The 26,503-nt window shown below is 37.6% G+C and overlaps 1 protein-coding gene across 5 annotated transcripts in view; it reads left to right on the forward strand.

The window, feature by feature from the left end:
- The window catches only part of CCSER2 (coiled-coil serine rich protein 2), a 211,706-nt gene that overhangs the window by 21,745 nt on the left and 163,458 nt on the right, over nt 1–26,503 (forward strand). For all 5 annotated transcript variants that reach the window (XM_021672267.2, XM_012438996.3, XM_012438997.2 and 2 more), the window contains exon 2: nt 24,482–25,937. In XM_021672267.2, the coding sequence (XP_021527942.2) occupies nt 24,521–25,937 (1,417 nt within the window). In that variant the 5' untranslated portion in view covers nt 24,482–24,520. The remainder of the gene's footprint in view (nt 1–24,481; nt 25,938–26,503) is intronic.

The following is a 26,503-nucleotide window of genomic DNA, read 5'->3' on the forward strand; positions in this document are numbered from 1 at the left end:
GGATACGTAAGAGAATAGTTGTGTAGTTGTGTTAGGGTGGTAGAATTATAGGGAGAATTTTTTTTTTTTTTTTTTTTTTTTTTGAGACAGAGTCTCACTGTGTCTCCCTGGCTGGAGTACAGTGGTGTGATCTCAGATCAGTGCTTCCCAGGTTCAAGCTATTCTTGTGCCTCAGTGTCCTGAGTAGCTGGGATTACAGGCATCTGCAACCATGCCTGGCTAATTTTTGTATTTTTAGTAGAGATGGGGTTTCACCCTATTGGCCAGGCTGTTCTCAAACTCCTGGCCTCAGTTGAACCACCCACCTGGGCCTCCCAAAGTCCCAAAGTGCTGGGATTACTGGTGTGAGCCACTGTGCCTGGCTTTTTTTTTTTTTTCTGACACTGGGTCTCAGTATATTACCCAAGCTGGACTCGAACTCCTGGGCTTAAGTGATCCTCCCACTGTAGCCTCCTGAGTAGCTTGAACTATAGGCATGAGCCACCATGCCTGGCCCAGAAAATTTAAAATACAGAGTATTTTATAGTTACTTTAATACGAAAGGGGAAAATCTAATGCTTGGAAATGTCATTGCAACTAGAATTAAGTGAGAGTTCACTGGTCTGCATTAAGACTATATTTCTTTAATGTAGTTTACGAATGCTTGTTTTGTGACCTTATCACATTGTAATAATAGCCACATTTGGCTAGTGGCTACTGTATTGACAGGGCAGATATATGTATTGGGTAAGGACAGATAGGGAACATTTCTTATGGCACTATGTTCTATGGATAGTGCTGGAATAAGAGATTGTGTGAGATGGATCACTCATGAGAGCAAGATAGGTAAAATGGTGACTTGTGTGCATCCAATCTTGTTGAGGCCTAATGTTGAAGGTAGAGGAGCAAAGGTGAGGTGTGGAAACAGGGCCGCAAGACATAGTTCATTGCACTTGCCATTAGGTGGCAGTATCTCCTTAGGCCTGCTAGTTACTGGAGAAGCACTCTGGGAGTAGGAATAATGAGGATAGCAGTCCTCCAGGTGGGTGGGAGCTAGTGTGCAAGGTTTCCGTGTATGTAAAAGTTCGTTGATAGGGTCTTTATGTTTCAAAGAGTGCCTATACAGAAAGAAATTCTTAGACATTTACATAAAAATATTTTTGGCCTTATGTATTTTATGTATTTTTATTCTTGTAATGTTCAAGGGAATTTAAAGAGGCATATTTGAAAAAGACCTTTTTGTGGAACAGCGATTAGTCTTTAGTAGTCGATTGTCAACTAATTCTGTTTTGCCGTAAAGAAGTTAACCAAGTGACTCTATAGAGAGTGGTGTCTCTGTAACAGGGCAGTGGAGCTGTCTTGGGCTGGTTCACTCCAACAAAGTCTTAGCTGCCATAATTGTCAAAGCTTCCCCTGATGCTTTATGAAGTGCTCTAGTGCCAGTTCCTAACCTGGAATCTCAGGGGCTCTTTGCTCACTTCTTGTGGGAAAGACTCCCACATTTCATAGTGTAGTGTAGTGCCCATCAAGCTTTTTTTGACTGTGACTCAATAGAAATGTATTTTACATGGTACACATATATCCGGAGTTATAACTGAAACTGTGTCAAAAACAGTCTCACTGTATATGATGTTTTCTGATATTGTCTATTGTATTTTTATTGTTGTGGCAAAGATAACTTACCCATTATTAAGATGGAAAAGACTGCTTTAGGATATGCCAAATTAATTTAAAGAAAGCAACTGAACGTTAAAAAAGCCACAGAAGCTGTAACCATCTTAGGTTCCATGTTGGCTTTGCTTATATGAGATACTTATTAAAGCAAAAATATGTATATAAAATAAATGCATTTTATTGTACTTGTCTTAGTCTGTTAGGGCTGCTGTAACAAAATACCTTAGATTGGGCAACTTACAAACAACAGAAATTCTTTGCTCACATTTCTGGAGGCTGGGAAGTCCAAGGTATTAGCAGATTTGATGTCTGCTGAGGACCTTCTTTCTTGTACATTGTGCCTTATATTAATAGCTGTGTTGTCACATGGTGGAAGGGGAAAATAAGGCTTTTTATAAGGGCACTGATCCCATTTATGAGGACTGGCTTTAGGAAGCTGAGTCAGTATAATACTGTTTACTATTTTATAGTCTAATCTTTCACTGGCTGGCTTGTTTACAGAATTTCTATTTGTTTCTTAACTTCCTTTTAATTATCAAGCTGACTGGTTTTCAGTTCACTATCTCTCCCTTTACTTAAGATATCTTTCTCAACTTGCTTTTCAAAACTTCTCCCTGCACCACCCAGGTGTACTTCCATTGGTTTTACGTCATTGTCTTGTTTAAAACATTGCTTTTCCCTTTTCTCTGTAGATTTCTCAGCCACCTTTAGTTTCTTGAGGTGGTGAGAAGTGTTTTCTTTACTTAATGTTTAAGAGTCTTTTAATTCTTTGTTTGTGGTAGTTGTGTGATTTTCTTTCAGTGCTACATTTTCTTGGCATTAGCTATGTTTGTGCAAAAAGTTATTTTAAGATACAGTTCCTGTCTATCTTATAGTTCATTGTTAAAAATAATTTTTTTTTTTTTACTGTGATATTCTTGATAAAACTGCAATTTGTATATTTATTTTCAGTTCTTCAGGAGGCTCTAGTGGCATCATTTTTCCCCCTCTGTTTTTGCATGCTTGTGTTTTGTGACTAAATTTTTTTGGCTTATTAAAGTTAAATTGAGCATTTTCTTTAACTTTCTGCTTCTCCTTCCCCCTCTTTTTTCCTCATATTCTTCTAAAAACTTTCCTAAAGTATTGATTTCTTAAGAAAATTGATTGTTCTTTTGGTTTTTTTCATTGAAACTAACTCTGCAGTTGCTTTGAGTAATTCTTAAATATTTTCTCTGTTCTATGTGACTTTCGCACTTACAGAAGAAATAGGTTTTCTGATTTGTGCTCCATAAATATGTTCTTAAATATTTTACACTGTTAAATTTGATTATTCCTCCCCTTACTCATTACAAAACTAAATGCAACCATTACCTAAGCTTGTCCTATAGTTTGTCACCTCCAGTATCTCAGTCATCTCGTTCCAGCACTAGTGAAGGTACTGGGAAAGGAATGGGATAGTTCATTCTATTCTATTCTTTGTATTTACCAACAAAATCTGCTTGTCATAAACCAAGAAATTGATGTCATGATCTGCAGTTTGGGAAACAGATACATTGAGGGTTACCTTAAGAAAAATAGTTGGAGAGCAGCTGTATAGGTTAATGGTTAAATTTAAATCCTGGCCCCACACTACTAGTTGTGTGACCCTGTTTAGTTTCTTCATTTGTAAAATAAAGATTATGTTTACTTCATTAAGTTGTGAGGATTAGATGAATTAATATATGTGAATTCCTTAGAATATTGCATAGCACATAGTAAGAGCTATAAAAGAGTTAGCTGCTGTTGCTACCCTATCACTGCTGCTGCTGCCACCACCACCACCACCACTGCCACCACTGCCACCACTGCCACCTCCACCTCATTCCACCTCCACCTCTACCACCTCCTCCTCCACCTCCACCACCTTCTCCTCCTACTACCATATTAAGTGCCACTGAACCTGATCCCTTACTCTCTGTATGAACTTGGACAATTTACTTAATTTTTCTAAAGCTATTTCTTCATCTGTGGAATGGGAATAAATACACCTTTTTACTAGTTGTTAGTTATTAAGGTAAGAAGTTAAGATTTGATAATTCTTTCTTTTTGTTTTGGAGACAGAGTCTCTCTCACCCAGCCTGGATTACAGTGATACAATCTTGGCTCGCTGCAACCTGCGCCTTTCAGGTTCAATCGGCTCTCATGCCTCAGCCTCCCAAGTAGCTGGGATTATAGGCATGCTCCCCCACATCTGGCTAATTTTGTATTTTTAGTAGAGACAGGGTTTTACGATGTTGGCCAGGCTAATGTCGACCTCCTGACCTCAGGTGATTCACTTGCCTTGGTCTCCCAAAGTGCTGGGATTACAGGTGTGAGCCACTGCACCCAGCCTAAGATATGATAATTCTTATAAGTGAGTAACACAGTGCTACACATAAACCTACTTGGTAAAAATGAGTTATCATTAAGGGCCCTTACAGTCATGTTCTCCTCTTTTGTTTTCAGCAGGAACAGTTAAGCCTTTTTCTACCCTTTGGTTGCATAGAAAGGCAATTTCATGGCTGGATCATGGAGACCCTGTATAGCCTGTCTTCCACAGGTATTCCAGTCTCTTGAGATAGTAACCTGAGCCAGCCCCAGAACATTATTCATTTGTATGTACTAACATCTGTTATGTGCCAGGCTCTGTGGTAGATACTGAGTATTAAAAAAAATGAGTCTTTAATTAGGCTATTGAGTGTATGTTATAGATATTTTCACTGTGCTTATGTTTTTGAAATTACTGTATTGGTCAAGTTCTGTATGTTTTTGTTGGTTGAGTTTGCTCATAACATTTAGTAAGACCTAGTCCTTACTTTCTCCAGCCCCATTCAGCTGCAGGTACAATTGCCACACCTTTTAGGTTTCACTAATCCTAACTTAGGTGGGTGAGTGGGGCCTGGAATTATTATGGCTACCATAGGCACAATGTTCAGTATTCCCATCAAACTGCCACCTTCTGGCCTCAGCTATAAATCAGAACTTCTGCCTTGTTTTCACAGTTAGCATTTTTAGTCTCCTAATGGGACTGGAAGCCCACCTTGATCTCATCGTGGGATCTTGTTACAAATACTGTCCCCACTATTTTCTTACCTTCTTTTTGAGCTCTTTTCCTGCAGAAAAGAGGGTACAAAATGAAAATAAAACAAAAAAACCCAGGCCAGGCGTGGTGGCTCATGACTGTAATCCCAACCCTTTGGGAGGCTGAGGCGGTGGATTCCTTGAGCTCTGGAATTCAAGACCAGCTGGGACAACATGGCGGAAACCTTTTAAAAATTAGCCAGGTGTGGTGGTACACACCTGTAATCCCAGCCTCTGGGGAGGTGGAGGCAGGAGGGTTGCTTGAGCCCAGGAGGTCGAGGCTGCAGTGAGCCGTGTTTGCACCACTTCACTGCTGCCTGGGCGGGTGACAGAGGGAGACCCTATCTCAAACAAAAAACAAAAACAAAGAAGATTGCCTCTATATTGTCTCAAGTTACTGGTTTTTTTTTGTTTGTTTCTCTTTTTTGTCTTTGAAAGAATAGGATATGTTTCCTGACTGTTTATCTCTTTATTCTTGAATCTGCTGTAGTCAGGTTTCTGTACCTCATCTTGTCTCCTAAAACTGCTCTGCGCAGGTGAGCAGATTTGTAAAGTATCAGGCCCAATTATTGTTTTTAGTTTACTTGTATGTGGAATTTGACACTACTGCTTGTTATCTTCAAATTTTCTTTCAAATTACTTTTTAAATTCTCTTCTTTACTCTTGGATTATATGTTCTCTGCGCCAACCCCCTTCTTTTCCTCCCATCCTTTTTTTAAGTGTTGGTGATACCAGTACAGTGCCCCTAGCCTTTCTCTCCCTGTTGTACATCTTTTCCAGGTGACCTCACTTGTTTTCAGTGGAAAATTAGACCATCATTCCAGTACTGACAATTCCCAAATCATCATCTCTCTTTCACACTTTGCCCTTGCATTTCGTACTCCTTTGAACAGTAAAAACCCTTGCCTATGCTCTCTATATGCACCTCAAAGTTAGCTTGATGTGCTAAGTTTATGATCTTTTCCCCCAGACATAATGTTTGCCCTCAATGAAAGGCAAACATTATGTCTGGGGGAAAAAGATCATGTCCAGTCAGACAAGCCTAGAATTTTAAGCTCTTTCCTCTCATCTCCCACATCTAATCAATCATTCATCCCTTTATTTGCTAAATACTATGCTATCATTTTGTGCCTATTATTGTGACAAAATTCTTTAGATTTAATATTGCTGATATCTTTTATATTTGTACCTTCTTGCTACAATGTTTGTTTTCTTTCTCATGTTGTAACCTCTTAAACCCATCTCCCCTTCTTAACCCATCTCCTCCGTACTGAAATCAAAGTGATTTTTCAAAATTCAGGTCAGATCTTTTTTTTTTTTTTTTTTTTTTTATGGTTTAAAACCCTTTAGTTTCCTAGTTGTCCATAGTAAAACCCAAACTTCTTAGTATGGCACATAAGCCACTCTGTAGGATGTATTGTCTTCACTATTCTTTTTTCTTAGGCATTTCTGAAATGCTGTTCACTACCATTGTTAAGCTAATAACAATTATCTGAATGTGTCATGCTGGTTCTATACATTTCTTTCTTTTTTTTTTAATTTTATTGTATTTTAAGTTCTGGGGTACATGTGCAGATCTTGCAGGATTGTTGCATAGGCACACACATGCCATGATGGTTTACTGTCTCCATCCCCCCATCACCTACATCAGGCATTTCTCCCAATGTTATCCCTCCCTAACTTCCCCACCCCGCAGCGTCTCTCCTCTAGCCCCCCACCCCTCAACAGACCCCAGTGTGTTACGTTCCCCTCCCTGTGCCCATGTGTTCTTATTGTTCAACACCCGTCTATGAGTGAGAAAATGCGGTGTTTGGTTTTCTGTTCTTGTGTCAGTTTGCTGAGGATGATGGTTTCTAGCTTCATCCATGTCCCTACAAAGGGCATGAACTCATCCTTTTTTATGGCTGCATAGTATTCCATGGTGCATATGTGCCACATTTTCTTTGTCCAATCTATCACTCATGGGCATTTGGGTTGGTTCCAGGTCTTTGCTATTATAACAGTGCTGCAGTGAACATATGTGTGCATGTGTCTTTATAATAGAATGATTTATAATCCTTTGGGTATATTCCTAGTAATGGGATTCCTGGGTCAAATGGAATTTTTATTTCTAGATCCTTGGGGAATTACCATGCTGTCTTCCACAATGGTTGAACGAATTTACACTCCCACCAACAGTGTAAAAGTGTTCCTATTTCTCCACATCCTCTCCAGCATCTGTTGTTTCCAGATTTTTTAATGATCGCCATTCTAACTGGCGTGAGATGGTATCTCAATGTGGTTTTGATTTGCATTTCTCTAATGACCAGTGATGATGAGCATTTTTTCATGTTTGTTGGCCTCATAAGTGTCGTCTTTTAAAAAGTTTCCATGCATATCTTTTGCCCACTTTTGAATGTTTTTTTTTTTTTTCCTTGTAACTGCTTTAGTTCTTTGTAGATTCTGGATATTAGTCCTTTGTCAAATGGGTAGATTGCAAAAATTTTTTCCCATTCTGTTGGTTGCCAATTCACTCTGATGATTGTTTCTTTTGCTGTGCAGAAACTCTTAAGTTTAATTAGATCTCAGTTGTCCATTTTGGCTTTTGTTGCCATTGGTTTTGGTGTTTTAGTGATGAAGTCCTTGCCTATGCCTATGTCCTGAATGGTTTTGCCTAGGTTTTCTTCTAGGGTTTTTATGGTGTTAGGTCTTAAAATTAACTCCATCTGGAGTTAATTTTAGTGTAAGTTGTCAGGAAGGGTCCAGTTTCAGATTTCTGCACATGGCTAGCCAGTTTTCCCAACATCATTTATTAAACAGGGAATCCTTTCCCCATTGCTTGTTTCTGTCAGGTTTGTCAAAGATCAGATGGTTGTAGATGTGTGGCATTACTTCCGAGGCCTCTGTTCTGTTCTATTTGTCTATATCTCTGTTTTGGTAGCAGTACCATGCTGTTTTGATTACTATACCTTGTAGTATAGTTTGAAGTAAGGTAGTGTGATGCCTTCAGCTTTGTTCTTTTTGCTTAGGAATGTCTTGGCTATGTGGACTCTCTTTTGGTTCCATATGAAGTTTAAGTTTGTTTTTTCCAGTTCTGTGAAGAAAGTTATAGGTAGCTTGATGGGGATAGCATTGAATCTATAAATTACTTTGGGCAGTGTGGCCATTTTCATGATACTGATTCTTCCTAACTAGGAGCATGGAATGTTTTTCCATCTGTTTGTGTCCTCTCTTATTTCCTTGAGCAGTGTTTGTAGTTCTCCATGAAGAAGTCCTTCACATTCTTCGTTAGTTGTATTCCTAGGTGTTTTATTCTCTTTGTAGCAGTTGTGAATGGGAGTTCACTCATGATTTGGCTGTTAGTCTGTTATTGATGTATAGGAATGCTTGTGATTTCTGCACATTGATTTTGTGTCCTGAGACTTTGTCGAAGTTGCTTGTCAGCTTAAGGATATTTTGGGCTGAGACGATAGGGTCTTCTAAATATACAATCATGTCATCTGCAAATAGAGACTATTTGACTTCTTCTTTTCCTATTTGAATACTCTATTTCTTTTTCTTGCCTGATTGCTCTGGCTCTAAAGCCCAATGCTATATTGAATAGGAATGGTTAGAGAGGGCATCTTTGTCTAGTGCCACTTTTCAAAGGGAATGCTTCCAGTTTTTGTGCCCGTACAGTATGATATTGGCTGTGGGTTTGTCATAAATAGCTTTTATTATTTTGAGATACATTCCATCGATACCTAGTTTATTGAGAGTTTTTAGCATAAAGGGCTGTTGAATTTTGTCGAAGGCCTTCTCTGCATCTCTTGAGATGATCATGTGGTTTTGTCTTTGGTTCTGTTTATGTGATGGATTACGTTTATAGATTTGCATATGTTGAACCAGCTTTGCATTCCCTGGATGAAGCCTACTTGATCTTGATGGATAAACTTTTTGATGTGCTGTTGCAGTCGGTTTGCCAGTATTTTATTGAAGATTTTTGCATCGATGTTCATCATGGATATTCGTCTGAAGTTTTCTTTTTTAGCTGTGTGTCTGCTAGGTTTTGGTATTAGGATGATGTTGGTCTCACAAAATGAGTTAGGGAGGATTCCCTCTTTTTGTATTGTTTGGAATAGTTTCAGAAGGAATGGTACCAGCTCCTCTTTTTACGTCTGGTAGAGGTTGTAAACTCATCTGGACCTGGCCTTTTTTTGACTGGTAGGCTATTAATTAGTGCCTCAACTTCAGACCTTGTTATTAGTCTGTTCAGGTATTCAGCTTCTTCCTGGTTTAGTCTTAGGAGAGTATAAGTGTCCAGAAGTTTATCCATTTCTTCCAGGTTTAGTGGTTTTGTGCGTAGAGTTGTTTATAGTAATCTCTGATGGTAGTTTTTATTTCTGTGGAATCAGTGGTGTTATCCCCTTTATCGTTTTTTATTGCATCTATTTGATTCTTCTCTCTTTTTCTTTTTTATTAGTCTGGCTAACAGTCTATTTTGTTAATTTTTTTCAAAAAACCAGCTCCCAGATTTATTGATTTTTTTTTTTTTAAGGTTTTTTTGTGTCTCTATCTCCTTCAGTTCTGCTCTGATCTTAGTTATTTCTTGTCTTCTGCTAGCTTTTGGGTTTTTTTGATCTTGCTCCTCTAGGTTTTTCAATTTTGATGATAGGGTGTCGATTTTAGATCTTTCCTCACTTCTTATGTGGGCATTTATTGCTATAAATTTCCCTCTAAGCACTGCTTTAAATGTGTCCCATAGATTCTGGTACATTGTTTCTTTTTTCTCATGGGTTTCAAAGAACATCTTTATTTCTGCCTTCATTTCATTGTTTATTCAGTCATCATTCAGGAGCAAGTTATTCAGTTACCATGTAGTTGTGTGGTTTTCTTCGAGTTTCTTAATCCTGAGTTCTAATTTGATTGTGCTGTGGTTTGAGAGACAATTTGTTATGACTTCTGTTCTTTTGCATTTGCTGAGGAATGACTTATTTCCAATTATGTGGTAAATTCTAGTGCGATGTGGTGCTGAGAAGAATATATATTCTGTAGATTTGGATTGGAGAGTTCTGTAGATATCTATTAGGTCTGCTTGGTCCAGATCTGAGTTTAAGTCCCGTATGTCCTTGTTGATTTTCTCTCTCGTTGATCTGTCTGATATTGACAGTGGAGTGTTAGAGTCTCCCACTATTATTGTGTGTGAGTCTAAGTCTCTTTGTTGGTCATTAAGAATTTGCTTTATCTATCTGGGTGTTCCTGTATTGGGTGCATATATATTTAGGATAGTTAGCTCTTCTTGTTGCATTGATCCTTTGACCATTGTATAATGCCCTTCTTTGTATCTTTTGATCTTTGTTGATTTAAAGTCCGTTTTATCAGAGACTAGATTGCAGTGCCTGCTTTTTTTTTTTTTTTTGCTCTCCATTTGCTTGGTAAATCTTCTTCCATCCCTTTATTTTGAGTCTGTGTTTGTCTTTGCATGTTGGATGGGTCTCCTGTATACAGCACACCAATGGGTCTTGACTCTTTATCCAGTTTGCCAGTCTGTGTCTTTTGATTGGGGCATTTAGGCCATTTACCTTTAACGTTAATATTGTTATGTGTGAATTTGATCCTGCCATTTTGTTACTGGCTGGTTGTTTTGCCCATTAGTTGATGCAGTTTCTTCACTGCGTCTTTGGTCTTTCCATTTGGTACATTTAAGCAGTGGCTGGTGCTGGCTGTTCCTTTCCATGTTTAGTGTTTCCTTCAGAAGCTCTTGTAAGGCAGGTCTGGTGGTGACAAAATCTCTCAGCAATTGCTTGTCCGAAAGGATTTTATTTCTCCTTCACTTATGAAGGTTAGTTTGGCTGGATATGAAATTCTGGGTTGAAAGTTCTTTTCTTTAAGGATGTTGAATATTGGCCCTCACTCTCTTGTGGCTTGTCGGGTTTCTGCTTGTAGACTCATCCGCTGTGAGTCTCATGGGCTTCCCTTTGTGGGTAACCTGACCTTTCTCTGTGGTGGCCCTTAGTATTTTTTCTTTCATTTCAACCCTGGTGAATCTTATGATTATGTGCTTTGGGGCTGCTCTTCTTGAGGAATATCTTTGTGGTGTTCTCTGTATTTCCTGTATTTGAATGTTGGCCTGCCTTGCTAGGTTGGGGAAGTTCTCCTGGATAATATCCTGAAGAGTGTTTTCCAGCTTGGATTCATTCTCCCTGTCACATTCAGGTAACACTGTTCAAGTGTAGATTAGGGTTTTTTTTCCACATAATCCTATATTTCTTGGAGGTGTTTTTCATTTCTTTTCACTCTTTTTTTCTCTAATCTTGCCTTATTGTTTTATTTCCTTGAGTTGGTCTTCAATCTCTGATATACTTTATTCTGCCTGATCGATTCGGCTATTCAATCTTGTGTGTGCTTTGTGAAGTTCTCATGCTGCGTTTTTTAGCTCCATCAGGCCTTTATGTTCTTCTCCAAGCTGGTTATTCTAGTTAGCATTTTGTCTAACCTTTTTTCAAGGTTTTTAGTTTCTTTGCTTTGGGTTAGAACATGTTCCTTTAGCTCAGAGAAGTTTGTTATTACCCCCCTTCTGAAGCCTGCTTCTGTCAGTTCGTCAAACTCATTCTCCATCCTGTTTTGTTCCCTTGCAGGTTAGGTATTGTGATCCCTTTGAGGAGGGAGGAGAGGTGTTCTGGTCTTTGTTAATTTCATCCTTTTTGTGCTGGTTTCTTCCCATCTTTGTGGATTTATCTACCTTTGATCTTTGCAGTTGGTGATTTCAGATGGGGTCTCTGAGTGGACATCCTTTCTGTTGATGTTGAAGCTATTTCTTTGTGTTATTTAGTTTTCCTTCTAACAGTCAGGCTCCTCTGCTGTAGGACTGCTGGAGGTCCACTCCAGACCTTGCTTGCCTGGGAATCACCCATGAGGGCTGCAGAACAGCAAGGATTGCTGTCTGATCTTTCTTCTGGTAGCTTCATCCCAGAAGGGTACCCACCAGGTGTCAGCCAGAGGTCTCATGTATGAGGCATCTTTTTGATTATACAGGGGTCAGGGAGCCACTTGAGGAGGCAGTCTGTCTCTTGTCTACTTGTGGAGGCACTGCTGGGCTGTCACGGACTCAGTTCAGCTGCTGTGTAAGCTTCCTCTGGCTTTTGTTTATACCAGTAGGTTTAGACCCACCTCAGCAATGGCACCTTTCTTCCTCCTGAGCTCCATTGTCGTGGGTTGAGCTTGAACTGGTGTGCTGGCTGTGAAACTCTCGAGTAAGAGGGCTTCAGTTTGGACTTTATGGGTATCACCTGTCTCCCTGCTTTCAGCTCCCCTCTTTCTGGGGAGCAGGTAGCTCTGTCCCACAGGTGCTCTCGGTGCTAGTCAAAACGTCTGCCCATATCTGTGCTGACAACTCGCGGCACTGTCTGGAGTTGCTGCTTAGATCTGTGCTGTTAACTCATGGTGCTTTTCAGCCCGGTGGGGATCTCCTGGTCTGTGGGTTGCAGAGGCCATGGGAGAAGCATGGTATCTGAACTGGAGTGCAGGGTGGGGGTAGGGGGTAAGTCCCCAATCCTCCATTCAGTTGCACTTCCTGGGTGAGGCAGCACCCCACCCTGCCTCGGTTTGCCCTCCTTGGGCTACACCCACCATCAAACCAGTCCCATTGAAATCACCCAGGTACCTCTGTTGGAAATGGAGACATCACTTGCCCTCTGCCCCTTCTCTCTCTCTCTCTCTCTCTCTCTCTCAGAACTGCACCCTGGAGCTGTTCCTGTTCGGCCATCTTGTTGGAATCTGGGTTCTATAATTTTCTTTATGGTCTTAGGCTTTATTGTTTGTCACATTCAGTGTCTTTATTTCTATTTGCTGTTTATCTTTTGAGGCTCAGCTCAAGCATTGCCTCCTCTACGAAACCATTTGTGTTATCCCTGAGATACATACAGCTGGAATTGCAGGGACCTGCTACCATGCCCAGCTATTTTTTGTATTTTTAGTAGAAATGGGGTTTCACCATGTTGGCCAGGCTGGTCTGAAACTCCTGACCTCAGGTTCTGTCTCAGCTACCTAAAGTGCTGGGATTACAGGTATGAGCCACTGTGCCCAGCCAGAGTTTACTTTTTTAAATGGAAATATATGGATGCTTTCGAACATGAGTAGAGAAAACAGCATAATTAATCCCTAGTGTTATTTACCACTCAGCTTTTAATAGTTTCAGTTTTAACTGTCACACTCCGTTTTTTGAGAGGTGTTTTGGTATTTAATGGAGTGTTTCAGATTTTCTTACTTTGTGATTCCATCATTTTTTCTGTACTTACTAGTTGTGGTTCTTCTATAAAGGTTTTCTGTCAATCTTTTGATTGCTTTGAAGTACGAGAAGAGCAGGATACATGCTTAATTCCTTTATCAATTTGTAGAATAAGTTGTCAGCAGTAAGGCTCATTTTTACTATTTATAGCATTAGAAGCAGTTTGAAGTCTTTTAATTTTTTAAGGGAAACTTAAAAAAATGAGGTATAACTTACATACAATAAAATGCATACATCTTAAATGATGTACTCTTGGTGAATTTTACAGCATCCAGATCAAGTTGCCAACTTCTCAGTCAACATCTTTTCAGTTAGCCACCTCCTGCAGAGTTAATCTCTATCCCAGGGATTTTCAACATATGAACTCCAGATTGGCAGAATCAACATCACCTGGACACTTGTTAAAAATACATTTTCCTAAGGCCTTACCTTAGATACGTTGGTTCAGAAACTCTGGAAGTGGAGTTCAGAGATCTTGTTTTAATGAAATCTTCCGGGTGATTCTGATACGCACAAGCACTGTGGAACCACTGCTCTATTCTAACACGTATTATCATAATTAATCAGTTCATGACCTTACACTCACATAAATGGATCAACTGAACATTTCTCACATTCCATTCTGTTTCCGCCAGATGCAGTGGACTTTTTCCTTTGTTCCTGGGTGAGAAGTCTTGCTGCTCCTTCCCCAGTAGTTTAAGGCTTTTGCTTTAGAGGACAGGAGGAGGCAGGAAAGTGAGAGGCTTTATGTTTGTCCCAGTGCAGCCTTTGATCACCTCCTGCATGCGTGTGCCATTAAGAGGGGGCTTTCCCATGTTTTTCTCTTGAACACCAGGTTGAGGCCCATGTGGAAGAGCTTGCTGTTGTACTAGTCCACATTTGGCTTTTAAGCCAACATTAAAATGTTACCTTATTACTTCTTGTTATGGTGGTCATTTCTGTCTCTTATGCTCAGCCAAAAGTGAAACTGTAAATGTCCCATCTCTCCTTGGAGGGGCTTGTCTCCCTTTGGAATTTGGTCAACTTGGTTGCCTTATAATACCAGCTTTCTGATGGGCTTATGAAAGGTTATGATTTTGAACATTATCTGGCTCTTCCAGGTTTTTAGATAAGAGTGATATTAATTCCAGCTTTTTACATTGAAAATGGAAATCTGACCTTCATATAAATGGAACCACACCATTTTTACTCTCAAGTCTCTGGAGTCTGTTTATAGGATTCTTCATATAAATGGAACCACACCATTTTCCTCTCAAGTCTCTGGATCCTGTTTAAAGGATCCTATTAGTTTTATCTGTATTGTTACATATAGCAATAATTAGGTCTTCATTACCATGTTGTATTCTATTATGTAAAAACTGCTGCTAATATCTTTCTATGAAACTAGAATTCTAATGTATGTAGTTCTTTATAAAATGTTTCATGTTTAGGTATTTGCTGTTTGTCATGTACTGAGCAAGCTTGGGGTTGAGTAATGTGTTCTTGTGAATCAAACCCAGTATGTGCCATTAGTGAATTTATGGCCTAGTAGTCTTCCATTCATGTTAATGTTACTCCTGTTACTCTTCTCCCTGATGCTGGAGCTCCTACAGCCCTGTCCTTTCTGCCCATTTAATTTAATTGAGGGAACTTTGCTCAAGCAGATCTTATATAGACTGAAATGTTAAATGTTTGCTTGTTGTGATTTGACCCAGTGTTTGTAAAATGTCAGTACTTAATTGTTATACCTGTCTACTATTTTAAAAGGCAGTATATGGCTTAGTATTCATGTAGTTTGGCATGTGTCATCTTTTCCTAGCCCTCTGCACATTAATGACATTTGCATGCCCTATAGGTATTTGAGTTTGTGTTCCTGTGCCAACTGGTAAAATTTGGAGGGACAAATTTTTATGGTTTGGCCAGGGGAACTTCTGGTTTCTCTTTATTTCTTAGTATTTTTGTTTTTTAAATGGAAATTTCAGGAAGTAATATACATTGGATCTATATAATAACCTTATTTAATGTTGTTAAACCACAAATTCCTTTTGAGCCTAATTTTTACAAGTTACTTTGAACTCCATTTAAGTGAGTGAAAATGAAGTTGTAGCTGGAGAACAGAAAGGTCAAATTGATATAATAATGAGGCTTTGTGTTGAGCATGGCATGTCCTCTTTAAAGCCTTGAAGAATCTGTAAGTAAGTGCACTGTTTTAAACCTTTAATTTGGCTAAAGTTGTCAATTTTGCTTATTTAGTTGCTATAATCAAGCCTTTGAATCAACTTATACCACAGATGACAGCCAGGAAAAATGTGAAAGGAGATAGGAAAGAAGTAATTGAGTAACATAAGGTTAAAAAAAAAATCACTTTAAATTCTGACCTGGTTATCTGAATGTGAAAGCAGATTTCAGAAGTAACTGCTTATACATGTATAGTCATCAGTATTGTTGTTCAGTTAACTGCTCTTGTACTTAATAGTGAATTTGTCTGTTTCAGTCCCTAAAATGCAGACAATTTATACCTTGTAAAAAATTATTTGAAAAACTAAAAAAAGAAAAGTGAGTGGGTGGTTCCTCAGATGATGAGGTAATGGATATGAAAGGAGTTTGAAAAGTAACAGCTCTTACTGTTCTGCAAAATATCTGTAATTAATATCTAGGCCCTTTGCAGTCTTTATGCTTCTTCTCTGACACTAGCTCTTCAGTCCCTTCCTTCATTCTTGTCCCTTGCTGTCAGTAAGCTTCTCAGAATACAGGCATATATTGCTTAATGAAGGGGATCTGTTCTGAGAAATGCCTCCTTAGGCCATTATCGTTCTGCGAACATCATAGAGTATACTTATACAGACCCAGATGGTATAGCCTACTACACACCTAGGCTATATAATATACTCTCTTGCTCATAGGCTGCAGACCTATACAGTATGTTACTGTACTGAATACTACAGGCACTTGTAACACAATGGTACGGAATTGTTCATCTAAATGTAGAAAAGTTACAATAAAAATAGTATATAAAAGAGAAAAAATGGTATACTTGTATAGGGCACTTGAATGTAGTTTGTAGAACTGAAAGTTGCTCTGGGTGAGTCAGTGAGTGAGTGGTGAGTGAATGTGAAGGCCTAAGACATCATTGCACACTAGTGTAGACTTTATAAACACTGTACACACAGGATACATTAAATATGTAAAAAATAAAGTAATTGCATTACAGTGTTACAATGGCTACCATGTTACTAGGTTATAGGAATTTTTCAGCTCCACTATAATCTCATGGGATCATTGTTATAAATATAGTCTATCATTGACTGTAACATCATTATGTGGCTCATTGACTGTATTTCATTCCTTTGTCATGAAGGCAGTTTTCATTGGCCCTGGAATCAGGTAAACTTGAACCTGAATCCTCTTTGACAGTGTATGAATTTGTGACTTTAGACAAGTATATTAGCCTCTCTGAATCTTGGTTTTTGCTATTTAATATGGGATGAAATCTACTACTTTATAATGTTATGAAGATTAAACAATAAGGATGAAGTGGTAAGCATCGTACCTGTCATGTAAGTGCTTAATAATATTTGCTTCTGCTTTTCCCTTATCCAGTTGTAGATTCCTTTTAAAAGCAAGAAACCTGATATACAGTTTTTTAAAAGAGGCATTTATAAGTAGTTTTAATTTTTTTTTTTTTTTGGAGACGGAATCTTGCTCTGTTGCCCAGGCTGGAGTGCAATCGTGCAGTCTAGGCTCACTGCAACCTCTGCCTCCCATGTTCAAGTGATTCTTGTGCCTCAGCCTCCCAAGTAGCTGGGATTACAGATGTGCATCACCGTGCCCAGCTAATTTTCGTATTTTTAGTAGAGATGGGGTTTCACCATATTGGCCATGCTGGTCTCGAACTCCTGACCTCAGGTGATCTGCCTGCCTCGGCCTCCCAGAGTGTTGGGATTACAGGCGTGAGCTACCATGCCTGGCCTGAAAAAATTTTTTAAAATATGAAATACTGATACTATAAATGTGCTATACTTTAAAAAAATTGTTTTTCCAGAAACCAAAAAGACTCAGACATTTCCAAGTACTGTATCAGATATTAGTCTTAGTTCACCATTAAATTAAACCTCACAGATGGTATTAAAGTGTCTCATAGTGTAGCAGGAGCGGCTGCAAGAAACAGAACTCTCGAACACCAAATGGGGAAGGAAAGTGTTTATTCCGGCTGGGAGCCAAGCGATAATTTGTCTAAACTCAGCTCGTCCAGCAAAGGAAAGTTCTGCCTTTATATAGGCTTATACTCTAGATATTATGCGTGGATGAATCTTAGGTTTTACAGCCTTAGAAATCACATATGAAAGAGTTTTGGGTTTACAGTTTTAGGAATTACATGTGAAAAGGTTTCAGGTTTACAGTTTTAGAAATCACATATAAAAGGGTTTCAGGTTTACAGTTTTAGAAATCACGTGAAAAGGTTCTGGTCTTCGGATGGAGGTTTGATCTTGTTTTAAGTAAAAACAGTGTCTTCCCCAATACCAATAGAGTTTCCCCAATACCAAGTCTGCTCTCTACAGGAAGGGGATTCAGGAGGGGATAGTCACCCAGCCTTTTCTTCTATTGAAATGTAGTGTGGAAGTCGAGGGGGAGGTGATTCCAGATGCCTGGTCTCCTTCCTCAATAGAAGATTATATCATTAGATGATGTAGGCAACATGTTTTTTTTTTTCAAATTGTTAATGAATGCATTTTTTAGACACCTAACAGATTATAAATTAGGTAAAGTGCATGAAAGACAGCATGGCTACCAAAATGAGGCAGACTCACAATGTCTATTTTACTTCAAAAGTATAAGCAAATATAAGGGGAAATTTCATGAACATTTGAAGACAGTAGCAAATGCAGTGATAATATTCATAATGTAAACTTTATAGTGGAGCTGTCAGACTAGTTTATCTTAAGACCAAAGTTCAAGGTGATCAATGTCATTTGTGTTGACATTATTTGCACATTTGAATATCAATAAATATTCTTCATAGAGAATAGCACATTCAGATTCTAACATTATTCCTTTCCCCCACAAAGTGTTACAGTCACAAACACTAGTAACAGTTTATCTGATTTTTGGGTTCATCTTGTGCCTCTAAGTTATTAAGACTTAAGATGCTCTTGGGAGATAACATGTATTACCCTCATCTTAGGCAGGAAAATAGAGGCATAGAGAAGGGAAAGGATAGAATATTCTTTCCATGGTCTACTTGTGACTGGCAGGGAAATGTTAAAGCCTTTCTGACTCACAGGCTCTTTAATCTTTAACATGTATTATTTATTGATTTGCAAAATGACCCTAATATGTAATATCATTACCAGCTTTCTTACGTTTATACTGAAAGTGGTTGTGGGTATAGGAGTATGTTTTATAGGAAGACCATTATCAAAAATGAAGAAGACAGTTATGTGGCATGGATATTGCCACTGTCCCTTGCTCTGCTCCTGGCAAACATTGCTGCTTGATCATGTAACTACTTCAGAAGCTAGATTTGACCTCAGAATCCTTTTATTTTTTAATATTAATTAATTTATTTTTTAAGTTTGTTTTCTTTTTTTTTTTTTTGAGATGGAGTCTTGCTCTGTTGCCCAGGTGGTGATTTTGAATTTTGAGGATAGACTGTTCAAAGTGGTCTTTAGCAAAGGTATAGAAGATAGAAAGTGCAGAATGGATTTTGGGGAATGACAAATAATGTATCTTGGCTTAAGTACATAACAAAGATAAATTAGAAGCAAATAGAATAGCTTCCTCCCTGTACAATGGGTTTTGGGTTTTATTTTGTTGTTCCTGGTCTCACACACGGTTTTTAATCAGTAGAATAATGTGATCCAGATCTGTCTGTTAAGAAGAAGATAACTCTTGACAGTTTGAATAGAAGTAAGGTTGGAATCTTGACATAAATGTAGGAATCCTTCTTAGTAGTAAAGGAAAAAATGATGAGCATAAGAACTAAAATTCTGGAATGGAAATGGTGAATTTAGAATAAATTTTAAAGGTAAAGTTAATGTGATTCCTATAGGATTAAGTTATCACTAGAGTCCCCAGCATTTCTTTGGGAGGATATCTAGTAATTTCCTTTGTATATGCCAAGTTAAAAAAATTTTTTAAGGTGATTTTTTTTTGTCTGCTTTTATTTCTGGAGAATTATTTCTTTATCCTTGGTATTTCATTAACTGGGATATATATATATTTCCATCTGTGATTTGGTATATTTTTTCTTTCCTTGTATGGATTTTTTTCACCTTTATTTTTGGGATATTTTCTATTATATCCTTCTGCCTTTTCTCTTCCATTTAATTAATTATTCTACTTCAGAGATACTAATTATCTTTCTGTTCAGCCTTTGTCCTAGATTTTTTTTCTTTTGATATTTTAATATCTTTTTTTTTAAACTTTCTTTTTTTTTTCTTTCTTTCTTTTTTCTTTTTCTTTTTTTTTTTATGATACAGGGTCTTGCTCTGTCATCCAGGCTGGAACGTAGTGGTGTGGTCATGGCTCACTGCAGCCTTGACCTCATTGGCTCAATCTGTCTTCCCACTGTAGCCTCCTGAGTAGCTGGGACAACAGGTGTGTGCCACCATGCCTGGTTAATTCTTGTATTTTTTGTAGAGATGAGGTTTTGCCACGTTGTCCAGGCTGGTCTCGCACTCCTGGACTCAAGTGATCCACCATTTGGCCTCCTCAATACTCTTATTATCTTGAGATTTTTCTCCTTGCCATTTGTTTAAGTCTTTAGTTCTTTTCCTTGCCCTTTTTTTTTTTTCCAAATTCATTGTTCTTCTTAATTGTTTTCCTTAATGCCAAAACTTTTCTTTTTAATTTACTTGTTTTGTCTTTTCATCTTTGGGCTTTTCTTTCATTAGATGCATGTTCTTATTAGGTTGCTCTGTGTTGCAAGAAACTGTTTATATGGTTGTATGGCCATTTCTTTTTGTCTTGCTCAGGCTTAATTTGGATACCTAGGTCAAGACTTTGCTTTTGCCCTTCTGTGGCCCTACGCTTTCCCATCTCCTTAGATTGTGTTAAGTGTCCTATACCAGTCTCAGTTCATACTGCTGAGGGTATAGTATGTTTCTATGTGCTTCAGATCCTTCCCTCAACTCAGTATAGGGCCTTAGAAGTTGGCAGATCCTGGTGATGCCTCTGCCTAGGTTTTGAAGCCTTTGTGCTCAAGATATTTTCCTCAACTTCTCTAGGGCATGACAAATCAAATTTTTCTATCCAAACAGGTATTTCTTAAAATTTTCAAAATTTTTTTCTTCACCTTTCTTTCTCACTGCTGCTTGTAGGCAGTAATCAGGCTACTAGTCATACTGTATACAGATTTTTTTCCATCCACTACTTTTTAAAGTTTGTAGGTTCTTAGCTTAAATAGCTTTTTGTATTATTGTGTGTAGCTGGTGGGTTTTCTGGTAAAAAAAAAAATCACATACACATATGTATATACATTTATATCGTATTAGTGGGTAACAGATTGTTCTTTAGTCCTTTTTCACTCTGACGTCTTTACTTGAACATTTGTGTAATTTTCTGAATATTTACTTTTGACATAATAACACTTATGTATTATAGGAACTCTACTACTTAGGCTAGGGTTGACTTGGAATCAGTTGTTTTATAAATTAAAAAGTTGGCAGGGTGTGGTGGTTTATAGTAATGTCAGCACTCTGGGAAGCTGAGGTGGGTGGATCACCTGAGGTCAGGAGTTGACCACCCTGGCCAACATGGTGAAACCCCGTCTTTACTAAAAAATAAAAAGAATTAGCAGGGCGTGGTGGTGGACACCTATAATCCCAGCTACTTAGGGGACTGAGGCAGGAGAATCACTTGAACCCGCTACACGGTAGTTGCAGCGAGCTGAGGTTACTCCACTGCACTCCAGCCTGGGCAACAGTGAGACTCCCTCTCAACAACAGCAACAACAACAAAATTAAAAAAATTTAGCTCAGTGCAGTGGCTCATGCCTGTAATCCCAACACTTTGAGAAGCCAAGGTGGGAGGATTGCTTGAACCCAGGAATCTGAGACCAGCCTGCACAATATAGCAAGGCCCCCACCTCTATAAAAAGTAAAAATAAATTAGCTGGCCTTGGTGGCATGCGTCTGTAGTCAGTCCTAGCTACTCAGAAGGCTGTGGTAGGAAGATCACTTGAGCCCAGGAGTTTGAGACTGCAGTGATCTGTTATTGTACCACTACATTCTATCTGGGTGACAGAGCAAGACCTCTTAAAAAAACAAAATTAAAGACAATGTCATACACTACATTAAAAACATCAGTGACCCTAAGGCATTTTTAAATTTCCATTTTTCCCTTGTTTGTGTTTTTGCAGAATTTTTATATAATTACAGTGAGCATATAGTGACCATATATTTTTGTTAATATTAGGACAAACATTTTAATATTTCTAGCTCATTTTTATAATCTTATCACATGATATATCATAATTTATTAAAAAGTTACTCAAATAGAGGACACTAGTGGTTTCTAGTTTATGCTCTTGTGTGTGCATTGAACCTTTTTGTTTTTGTAGTTTTGTGTTATATTTAAAATAAATACAAGTTGTGTGCGGTGGCTCATGCCTCTAATCCCAGCACTTTGGGAGGCCAAGGTGGGTCGATCGCTTGAGGTTAGGAGTGCAAGACAAGCCTAGACAATTTAGTGAAACTGTGTCTCTACAAATTTTTTTAAATAATTAGCTGATGTGATACTGTGTGCCTTTAGTCCCAGCTACTCGGGAGGCTAAGGTGGGAAGATCACTTGAGCCAGGGAGGTGGAGGCTGCAGTGAGCCGTGATCATGCCACTGCACTCCAGCCTGGGTGACAGAGCGAGACCTTGTCTCAAAAAATAAAATAAAATAAAATAAAATAAAATAAAATAAATTGTGTAAGATTGAGATTAATGGACAAATCAACTTTATTAAATTTTTATACCTCTCACCCTGGCACTAACTGTAATGTGTATTTATGTTACTAGATGGAAATTCTTTTGAGATAGTTGCCTAAAATGACAGCCTATTACTCAACACTTGATGCCAAAATAATTTTTTTGGTACTGTTATATTGTTCACCTATATACTTCTATGGCTTTAGTAATTAATGTTTTTCAGATGTCTTCCAGGTTTTATAAAATTATATACATTAAAAAAAATATGTTCTTTAACTTCTATTTCACTGACTTTAAGGGAACAGGTGATTTGTGGTTGCACAAATGAATTGTATAGCGGTGAAGTTAGATTTCAGTGCACATGCCACCCAAAGAGTGTACATTGTACCCTTCTACATTGTGTAGTTTTTAAAAAATCTCTCATCCCCCTCCCACTGTTGCCCCTTCTGAGTCTCCAGTGTCCATTATACCTCTCTGTATGCCTTTGCATAACAATAGCTTAGCTCCCAATTATAAGTAAGAGCATATGGTATTTGGTTTTCCATTCCTGAATTACTTTACTTAGAATAACGGCTTCCATCTTCATTCACGTTGCTTCAAAATACATTATTTCATTCTTTTTTATGGCTGAGTAATATTCCTTGGTGTATATATACCACATTTTCTTAATGCACTCATCAGTTGATGGGTAATTAGGTTGGTTCTACATCTGGCAATTGTGAATTTTGCTGCAATAAACGTACATAATGCAGCTGTTTTTTAAAGACAGTTTTCCTTTGGGTAGATACCCAGTAGTGAGATTGTGGATCAAATGGTAGATTTAGTTTTTTAGAAATCTCCATACTGTTTCCCATAGAGGTGGTACTAATTCATATTTCCACCAGCAGTATATAAATGTTCCCTTTTCATCACATCTATGCCAATATCTATTGTTTTTTGACTTTTTAATAGTAGCCATTCTGGCTGGGATAAGGTGATATCTCATTGTGGTTTTAATTTGCATGTCCCTGGTGATTAGTGATGTTGAACATTTTTTTCATGTTTCTTGGCCATTGTATACCTTCTTTTGAGAAATGTTCATTGATGTCATTTGCCAACTTTTTGAATGGATTATTTTATTTTATTTTTTCTTGCAGATTAGTTGGAGTTCCTTGTAGATTCTGGATATCAGTCTTTTGTCAGATGCATAGTTTGCAAATATTTTCTTCCATTCTGTGGGTTGTCTGTTTACTCTCCTTATTTTTTGCTGAGCAGAAGCTTTTTAGTTTAATTAGGTCCCTTTATTTTTGTTGTTGCATTTTCTTTTGGTGTCTTAGACATAAATTCTTTGTCTAGACCAATATTCAGAAGAGTTTTCCCTAGGTTTTCTTGTAGCATTTTTATGGTTTTATGCCTTAGATTTAAGTCTTAAATTCATCTTGGATTGATTTTTGTATAAGGCAAGGGATAGGGATTCAATTTCATTCTTCTACATGTGACTATCCAGTTTTCCTGGCATCATTTATTGAATAAGATGTTCTTTTCCCAATTTTTGTTATGTATGCTTTGTCAAAGGTCAGTTGGTGGTATTTGGCTTTACTTCTGGGTTCTCTACTCTGTTTCTCTGCTCTATGTATGTACTGTAGTAGCCTTGTAGTATAATTTGAAGTCTAGTAATGTGATGGCTCCAGATTTTTTGTTTGTTTGTTTAAGATTGTTTTGACTATTTATACTCTTTCTTGGCTCCATGTGAATTTTAGGATTGTTTTGTCTAATTCAGTGAAAAATAATGTTTGTATTTTGATATGAATTGCATTGAATCTGTAGACTGCTTTTGGCAGCATGGTCATTTTCATGATATTGATTCCGCTAATGCATGAGTGTGGGATGTATTTCCGTTCGTTTGCATTGTCTTATTTCTTTCAGAAGTGTTTTGCACTTCTCCTTGTAGAGATCTTTTACTTCCTTGGTTAAGTATATTCCTAGGTGTTTTTTTTTTTTTTTTTTTTTTTTTTTAAGCTATGGTCAAAGAGATTGAGTTCTTGATTGTTAGTTATTGTTGGTATGCTACTGATTTGTGTATTTTGGCAACCTGTGACTTTACCGAATGTATTTATCAAATCTATGAATCTTTTGAAGGAGTCTGTAGGATTTTCTAGATATATAATCACATCATTGGCAAACAGAGATAGTTTGACTTCCTCTTTTCCAATCTGAATGCCCTTTATTTCATTCTCTTGCCTGAGTGAACTGGCTATGGCTTTCTGTATGTTCTTATTTTTAAAGGAGAGACTATTATCCAAATTGAAAAAATTACTTGGATTGGAAATTGGAAGAAGTACTCTGAGAGTATTATTTTTTACATAGTTAAATTTGGTAGTTTGGTTTTATTATTTCTGGATTTTGTGGTCATCATTCATATCATACATTCGTAAAAGTTAAAAAAATTCTTTATTTTCTTCCAACATAAAGTTATTAATTAGTGCATTCATTATTTGCTAGGAGTTCTGTAGAAATCATGAGTAGCTTTTGGGCTTTTCTGCATATAAAAGTATAAGTATCATATTATGTAATAATTCAAGTAATTATCCTTATTTAAGAATGTTTAATGTACTTCTTTTCTCTCTTCACAGATTCTGTCAAATTTTAAGAATAAATGCACCTTATAGCTCATGGAAGAAAAAACACAAATCAAGACATTTTTGGGTTCCAAGTTGCCAAAGTATGGAACAAAATCTGTAAGAAGTACATTGCAGCCAATGTCAAATGGGACTCCTGTTAATTTATTAGGAACTTCCAAGAATACTAACATCAAAAGTTACATCAAAAATAATGGCTCTGATTGTTCATCATCTCATTCATTTAATTGGAGAAAAGCAAATAAATACCAACTTTGTGCACAAGGTGCCGAAGAGCCTAACAATGCTCAAAATTCACTTGATAAAATAATTGATCCTGAAAAACTTGTTCCTACTCAAGGAATGTTTGATAAAAATGGGGTAAAGGGAGGTTTGAAAAGTGTTTCATTATTCACATCAAAGTTAGCAAAGCCATCCACTATGTTGGTGTCATCTACAGAGGAGTTAAACCAAAAGTCTTTTTCTGGACCGTCTAATTTGGGTAAATTTACCAAAGGCACATTATTAGGAAGGACTTCATATTCTTCAGTCAATACTCCAAAATCACAGTTGAATGGATTTTATGGAAGCCGGTCGGCTAGTAGCATGCAAAGGCCTAGAGCAAACTCCTGTGCCACCAGAAGCAGTTCTGGTGAAAGCTTAGCTCAATCCCCAGACAGTAGTAAACCTATTAATTGTGAAAAAATGGTAAGGTCACAGAGTTTTTCACATTCCATTCAGAATTCATTCCTTCCACCTTCATCTATAACCAGATCACATTCCTTTAATAGAGCTGTGGATCTTACAAAGCCTTATCAAAACCAACACCTATCCATTAGAGTGCCTCTACGGTCAAGTATGCTAACAAGAAATTCCCGGCAGTCAGAAGTACTCAATGGGAATGAACATTTGGGGTATGGATTTAATAGGCCTTATGCTGCTGGTGGAAAGAAGTTGGCTTTACCGAATGGTCCAGGTGTAACTTCTACTTTAGGCTATAGAATGGTTCATCCTTCTCTACTGAAATCTAGCCGAACTCCATTTTCTGGGACTATCATAGTTGATGGAAATAAAAATTCACCTGCTGACACATATGTAGAGGAAGATGCTACAGTTTTGGCTAAGGACAGAGCTACTAATAAAGACCAAGAACTGATTGAAAATGAAAGTTACAGAACAAAAAACAACCAGAGCATGAAACATGATGCTAAAACGAGATACCTGAGTGATGATGTGGATGACATTTCCTTGTCTTCTTTGTCATCTTCTGACAAGAATGATTTAAGCGAAGACTTTAGTGATGATTTTATAGATATAGAAGACTCTAACAGAAGTAGAATAACTCCAGAGGAAATGTCTCTCAAAGAAGAGAAACATGAAAATGTGCCACCACAGGATATATTTGATTCCCCCAAGGAAAATGAAAAAGCTCTCACTAAAACTGATGAATGGATAGACATAAGTGTCTCTGGTAAATATTACTAACCTTAAGTTTCTTTGCTTTTTTTTTAGATAATATAACTGAACTTACATTTAGCATTATCTTCAGATAGATTTCAAGATACTATCAGTTTTATAGAGGGATGGATCTAGACAAAATTGGAGCGGGGTGACATTTATTTTCCTTGTGACTTTTGCTCCATACCCCATTTATTTTTCACCCTATCTAAAACAATGTTAATAAAACCACTCTTATCTTTGTTGTTCTTTGGCTATTATACACAGGCTTATTCCTGCTTAGTATAGACAGTACTTCTAAATGACTTTTCCCCTACTTACCTTGACCAGTGGTATGATATTCATCAGACCATCTCTTAGGGTAGCATATCATTGCTATTTGTTAAGAGTAAAGCTGTACCAAAGGGTAAAATGAGATAATATAGGTTATATCTAATCTGATTTTTTTATCCTAAAAAATTTTTCCTTAGCAATTTTTGTAGATACACATCCAGAGGGAGCTTTATTTATTTTTTAAACTGAAGAAAGTGAAATAATATCTGTTAAACATTTCCTCTTATGTTTAGTTATCCTGTTACT

Source organism: Aotus nancymaae, unplaced genomic scaffold (genome assembly GCF_030222135.1).
Source record: "Aotus nancymaae isolate 86718 unplaced genomic scaffold, 86718_ANA_hifiasm-v0.15.2.pri h1tg000010l, whole genome shotgun sequence".
Lineage (NCBI taxonomy): Eukaryota > Metazoa > Chordata > Mammalia > Primates > Aotidae > Aotus > Aotus nancymaae.